At 49.0% G+C, this 7,216-nt stretch overlaps 1 protein-coding gene across 1 annotated transcript in view; it reads right to left on the reverse strand.

The window, feature by feature from the left end:
• The window catches only part of HTT (huntingtin), a 100,908-nt gene extending 93,920 nt beyond the window's left edge, over positions 1-6,988 (reverse strand). Inside the window, exon 1 of the mRNA XM_014533453.1 lies at positions 6,885-6,988. Within this exon, the coding sequence (XP_014388939.1) occupies positions 6,885-6,988 (104 nt within the window). The remainder of the gene's footprint in view (positions 1-6,884) is intronic.
• Between the last annotated feature and the right edge of the window lie 228 nt (positions 6,989-7,216).

Here is a 7,216-nt window from a genome sequence, read left to right on the forward strand (position 1 = left end):
CCACTGCAGCTTCCTGCCAACTCCCTCTCCCCAGGCCCAGACTCCAGAGGAGCCTGGAGCGGCCTCTCTCCCTCGCACCCCCACCCACCCCATCCCTAAGCCCGCACCACCCATCTGGCCTCCAGTCCTGAAACTGTGTCATTTCAAAACCGTTAGGCAAACAGAATCACCGCGCGGGTCTTGGGATGGCGTGTGCCGGGAGCTCGCTCCTTCTTACTCTGAGCAGAGCCACCAGGCACCTGTTGCAGGACATCAAAGCGGAGTCCAGTGTTGGGCTTTTAGGAGTAAAGCTGCTCCGAGCCCAGGTTTCCCGTGCCCTGCGTTCTCCGGGATCAATGCCCAGGAGCGCCGCTGCTCTCGGGGTCGGCAGAGCTCTGCATTCCCACCCGCAATGGCCATGTGACTCGGTGTCACTGGTGTCATCAAAGTGATCTTTCCAAGTTTGCCTCCGGCCAGCGTAAAGCCCAAGTCCTCACACTGGAGCACAGGGCCCGTGGCTGAGCCTCGCTGGAACCCTGGCCCTCACTCATCACCTGCTCCTGCCCTGCCTTCCGCCTCAGGCACGGGCCTCCTCACTACTCCAGGAACACCCCTGGCTCCCCCCGGACGCTCTTCCTCCACAGCAGGTGGCTCGCTGCCTCCACTCTGCCCAGTGTCTGTCACCTCAGTGCACTGCATCCCCTAAAGAAAACCGCACAGCCCTCTCCCCTTACTCTGTTTTGCTTTCTCCACAGTATTGATCACCATCGGTTCTATTGGCTGCTGTAACCCCAGGGCCCAGAGCAGGGCCTGGCACACAGTAGGTCATCTAGTCCGCTCCCCACTGAAGTCCCCCCAAGTAGCTGGGAGCTCTTAATGCCCAGCTCACCAGTCAGTGTCACAACCTGTCTGCAGCTACACAAACGCTCGATGGCCCTAGGACAGGAGTTACACTCCCAGCTGCACCTGGCCCCACCCGAGCAAGTCTCCCTTCCCACGCGCGACAGCACTGCCCGCACCCACGGAGGCCCGCTCCCCCCAGAAGAGCTGCTGCAGCTCTCGTGCACACGGGCTGCTCACAGAACCTGGCAGGAGGCAGATTCGGACGCAGGAGGTCCCAGAGTGGCACACTGCGCTTCTCCTAAGCTCCCACGTGACACCAAACTGCTGCCCTGCGGCCACTCTGAGCAGCAGGATCTATGCATTCTTGTCTCCGACAGAGTCTAGAATCAGAGCTTATTCCATCCCGCACAGTATTAAATAGTAGCTTACACCGGGTCTTGTTTTTCCTCCCTGTCTGAATAAGGTGGATCTATTATCCCCGGTACTGTGCCAAGTGGCTCCCTTGCAGGCCTGGGGGTCACAGGGGTGAAGCCCTTAAGGTGGAGAACATAGGTCCACGCCCATTTGAAAGCCAGGACAATGCAAGACCTTTGTCTTTACACCTCCAAAAGCCCTTTTATTTGTTTTAAATATATTTTTATTGATTTCAGAGAGGAAGAGAGGAGGAAAGATAGAAACATCAATGATGAGAGAGGATCATTGATCGGCTGCCTCCTGCCCGCCCCCTACTGGGGATCAAGCCCGCAACCCGGGCATGTGCCCTTGATTGGAATCGAACCTAGGACCCTTCAGTCTGCAGGCCAACACTCTATCCACTGAGCCAAACCGGCTAGGGCCAAAAGCCCTTTTAAAAATAAGCGCTCCAGTGTGATGCAGCAGTTGTTAAGGATCACAGAGCAGGCCTCGCTTTATGCACCTCCGTTTACTGCGCTGCACAGGTGTCGCACTGTTTACAAATTGAGGCAAGACCCTCCACCAGCAACAATACCCCGACTCGCTTTCCTGCGATGCTCACTTCCCTGCAGTGGTCCGAAGGGAACCCGCAGTGCCTCCGAGCTCAGCCTGTAAGTATTGCTATGGAACAATGTCTGTGATATGCTGGTAAGTGAAAAAATACAGTGTGAGCTCAGTCATGCAAAAAAAAAAAAAAAAAGACACATTTAAATGATTGTATATGCATTTAAAAAAATCCAGGAAGAAGACAAAAGATATTTAATAATTGTTCTTTTCAGGGACTGAGACTACAACAGGACTTTGTCATCTTCTGTGCTGTTTGAAGATGTTTTTACCATGTACATGTGTAACTTTCATAATTTTTAAACTAACAAAAAACAACCGAAAAAGAAATTTTCCCCCGAAGTGGTCCAATCATATTGAATCTAGCAGCGACTTGTCTCTGTATTGCTGAACTGTAACAGTTCTTTAATTAGCCTGGATACTAGACCCTTATCAGATATATGATTGTAAAAATGTTCTTTTTGTGGGTTTTCTCTTTACTTTCTTAATAGTGTCCTTTGAAGCAAAAAGCCTGCCTATTTTTGGCCCGTCTATGAGCTAAGAATTCCTTTACATTTTTAAATGGTTAACACACAAAAAATCAAATAATAGTTCATGATGTGAAAATTATATGAAGTTCAAATTTCAATTTCATTAGTAAAAGTCTGTTGGAACACAGCCACACTCAATAGTTTACATATTGCCTCTGGCTGCTTTTACTCTACAATGGCAGAGTTGAGAAGCTGCAACAGAAACATGCCCACAACACCTGATATATTTACTATCTGACCATTTGCAGAAAAAGTTTGCCAATATTCATGGATCACAAGACTTACTATTGCTAAGATGCCAATACGCCCCAAACTGATCTACAGATTCAATGCAATCCCTATCAGAACCCAGCTGGCTTCACAGGAACTGACAATCTGATCTTACAATCCATGGAAATGCAAGGGGCACAGCCAGCCAAACTACCTTGAAAAAAAACAAAGTTGGAGGACTCACAAAATTTGAAATTGTGATACAAAATTATACAGTACTGTGGAGGATAGTATACAGACCAATGGAATAGAATTGAGAGTCCAGAAATAAATCCATACAGTTATGGGCTATTAATTTCCAACAAGGTGCCAAGACAACTTAATGGGGAAGAATAATCTTTTCAACAAATGATGCTGGGACAACTGCATATCCACGTGCAAAAGAATGAAGTTGGACCCTTATCTTGTACCACATATAAACATTAGCCCATCGCTTCTCGGCCTTTGGCTAAGATCAAGTGTAGTATCTGTTCTTATCAGTTTAATATCTAATAAGTCCTCTATCTGAGGAAAATATATTAAATGGATTTTTGGGATTAGGAGATGGAATAGGAGCTTGTTCTGTCCACTCCATGCATCAACCTGGTATTGCAGTACCTCCAGGAATGGTGCACCAAAATATAAAAGTAAAAAAATAAAAATTAACCCAAGATGGATAAGACCTGCCCAGTTGGTGTGACCCAGTGGTTGAGCATTGACCCATGCACCAGGAGGTTGCTGGTTCGATTCCCAGTCAGGGCACATACCTGGGTTTCGGGCTCGATCCCTAGCAGGGGGCGTGCAGGAGGCAGCCAATCAATGTTTCTCTCTCATTGATGTTTCTCTGTCATCAATGTTTCTATCTCTCCCTCTCCCTTCCTCTCTCTCTAAAAATCAATAAAAACATTTTTTAAAAAAAAGACGGATTAAGACCTAAAAGTAGAAGTTAAAACTCTACAATTCTTATAAGAAAACATAAGAGTAATAAATCTGTGACCTTGAGTTAGGCAACATTTTTTGAGGTATAACAACTAAAGTACAGCAACCAAAGATAAAATAGAAAACTGGGTGAGTTCATCCAAATTAAAAACTTTTCAGTGGGGGCGGGGGAGAATCAACAATAAAGATAATTTTTAAAAAATTAAAAACATTTTTGCTTCAAAGGACACTATAAAGAAAGTAAAGAGAAAACCCACAGAGAGAACATTTTTACAAATCATATCCTATCCTATCCTATATAATAAAAGCATAATATGCAAATGGACCAAATAGCAGAACGACCAGTCGCTATGACGTGCACTGACCACCAGGGGGAAGACGCTCAAAGCAGGAGCTGCCCCCTGGTGGTCAGTGCGCTCCCATAGCGGGAGCACTGCTCAGCCAGAAGCAAGCATCAGCCGCAAGCCCAGTGACGGTGGTGGGAGGTCTTTCCTGCCTCCACTGCAGGCAGCTGGTAAGGAGCAAGGGGTCCCGGACTGTGAGAGCCCTGGACTGCGAGAGGCATGTCTGCCTGCCGGCTTAGGCCCAATCCCCCCCCCCCCCCCCGGGGCCGTTCAAGAGGGTGCAGGCCAGGCTGAGTGACACGCTTTCTACCCGCCCCCCCTCCAGTGCAGAATCGCGTGCACCAGGCCTCTAGTATCTGACAAGAGTCTAGTATCCAGACTAATTAAAGAACTGTTACAATTTGACAACAGACAAATAACTAAAAAATGGGAAAGAATGAGGACAAGGGCTTCAAAGTGAGTGTACCAGTCTGGGTCCCTAATCTTCCTCAAAAAGACAATAAACTCTTACCTGTGCAAGCTACTGCAGTAGGGTTTTGTTATATGCAGTGAATATAATCCTAACTGATAACACCACCTATAGCTAAACTAAATGATGCTCAGTAGACAGAGATGTGAACAGGTCCTAGTGGCCCTGCCTTTGAAATCAGTCCCTTCTCCATCACCTCGCCTCGGCCAACGTCCTGGCAGAACCCACCACACCTCCCCCGGACACTGCAGGCTTCCTACCAGTGGGTTCGCCCATGCTCCCCTCATTGTTCTCACCAGCGTTCACTGTGAAATGGAACTGGAGTCCTGCCAGTCCCTGACCAAATGAGACGATGCCTTCCTATCTCATTGAGAATAAATGCCAGCGCCTTTACTCCAACTACAGGGGAGGCCCTGAATGGCTGGGCCTCCTCCTACCTCTCTGACCTCACCTCCTACCAAGAGTTCCCTGTCTGCTCAGCAGGTGTGGCTCAGGGATGGAATGTCAACCTATGAACCAGGAGGCCAGGGTTCGATTCCTGGTCAGGGCACATGCCCGGGTTGCAGGCTTGATCCCCAGTGTGGGGCGTGCAGGAGGCAGCCAGTCCATGATTCTCATCATTGATGTTTCTCTCTCCCTCTCCCTCTCTAAATTCAATAAAAAATGTTTTTTTTAAAAGAGTTTCCCTCTCACTAATTCAATCAGCCAAACTGACCTCTGTGCTCTTCCTCTTTGGGCCTGTTCCCCTGCCTAGAATGCGCGTCCCCCACACCTCACGGCTATTTCCTTGACCACTTCAGTCATTTACTCAAAGCCACCCCCTCCGTGGACACCTTACTAACCTGACGCTGCCCGCCCCCTGGCCTGCTCTGTGCTCCTCCTCCTGCCTATTTACCGTCTCTACCCGTGTCCCTCGGGAGCAGGAAAGCTCCCTGAGCGCAGCTCTCTCCGCCCACGGCCGCGGCCTGCACCTGTTAGGACAGCGCCTCCCATACATGAGATGCTCAGTAAGTATTTATTGGTGAGTAGACAATTACAGTCAGGGGGAAAATGAGGTGGGAATCTGAAGAAGGAAAAAGTGTCAGAAGCAAATGTCAACTGCCTGCCAAGCTCGGCGCCCTGCATGCCAGTCCCACACAGGACCCTGCCTCCTCCGTGCGGAGCCAGCCAAGAGCAGGCGCTCAGATCCCAGGGAGGCCCCCGCGTGGCGTGGCGGTGACACCACAGCTCCGCACACTGCCTGGCTCGGGGAGCACTGCTCTTCATGTATCACTTATGCAAACCACCGATTAAAACACAGAGCAAGAGCCATAAAAACAGACGGGCACTTTCTAAATTGCTTCTGCCAAATCTTACTTTGGGGAACGGATTTTTCAGCTGAAGCATCGGAAACAAGAAATGCCAAGATCCAAACTTGTAATCAATCAGTTTGTTACTCACAACTTACGAATACCTGCGTTCTCAAAAGCAAAATACATAAATAATATGATATTTGTGCATTTTAGTTAAAAGAACTATAATTAGGCCTAATGCAGTTTACTTCAGAGCATGCTAAGAACCTTTAAAAGTTACTCTGTTGAAATACTTTTGTTTTTAAATAATTTAAAATCTAGCTTCACATAGGTTACATCTGGAGGGACTCACGGGAGGAAGTGTACTGTGCTTGCCTCTGGGAACAGTTAGGCACTTGGGAGAAAGGAGTGGGAGCGAGATTTTTAATTGTTACCTTTGGAATTGGCATCACATTAATGTATTGCTTATGCAAACACAACAGATTATAATTTTAAATAAGTCAGTCACACATTACCTTAAAAATAAACGAATGAAACAGAAGCTATCTACTCTGTCAAGCCTACTTTAGAAGGAAGTCGCTTTATACCCATGTTTGAAGATAAGGAGTTCAGCAGGCTCTGTCAAACCAGCTAAGCACAGAGGGCGGACTTTAGGATGGACAGCGTCTGGCCAAGCCACCAGGGGCAGCAGTAAGATCTCGCTCCCACCCAAAGCCCTGGTGCTGGGTTTACACAAGAGCCAGGCACTGTGAGAGCGGACAGGCACCCCCTGGAGAGGCACCGCAGTCCGTCTGCCAGGGGTTGTGACTATAAATCGCTTGTTGTGGTCATCTATAATAGTAATAAAATTGTTTTCTAATTTTTCCCTAAGTAGCCAAACAGGTTTTTCACCTCTTAGAACAACAAATAATTGATTTCTAAATTTTATTCTAACAGATAAGCCAACATTACTCCGCAAATCCACATTTTTCTAGTTAAACTCTCGGAACACCGCCAGGATCATATCAGAAATATAAAGAACAAGAGCACATGACAGAGGAGAATCCGTCTGAAGTCTGGCACACCTGCAGGTCAGCAAGGGAAAGGCGCGGGGGCGGGGCCCGGACTGCAGCGCAGGGGCTTCGGGGGACAGTACGCGGGTTCTGTGCGCAGGTGCTCGGACGGCCTCTCTTTTTCTGTCTCAAAAACCCTCGCAGGCACAAGCCTGGGAGACCCCCAGTACCCAGGCCGGACCAGGATGTCGGCAGGGACGCTCCGGGGAGCCGTCCGCGGTCTGCAGACACCCGCGTCCAGCAAGCTGGGCGACGACCCCGGTGCAACGTCCATCCTTCGCCCAGCGGTGGCCTCTCCCCCCGCGCGGCGTCATTACCCCCAGGAGGGCGGGCAGGGGGCTGCATCAGCTCCCTCACCCCGTCGGCTTTATTACTTCCCACTTGTTAATAACCACCACCCAAGTAGGTCACCCCTTCCTTCCTGCACAACCACGACTCACTCAAGAGCGTGCAGGCCTGGCCTGAGCTTGGGCAGCGGGTCTCTCTGCTGATGCTCCAGGTC

The sequence above is a fragment of the Myotis brandtii genome, unplaced genomic scaffold, assembly GCF_000412655.1.
Source record: "Myotis brandtii unplaced genomic scaffold, ASM41265v1 scaffold986, whole genome shotgun sequence".
Taxonomy (NCBI): Eukaryota; Metazoa; Chordata; class Mammalia; order Chiroptera; family Vespertilionidae; genus Myotis; species Myotis brandtii.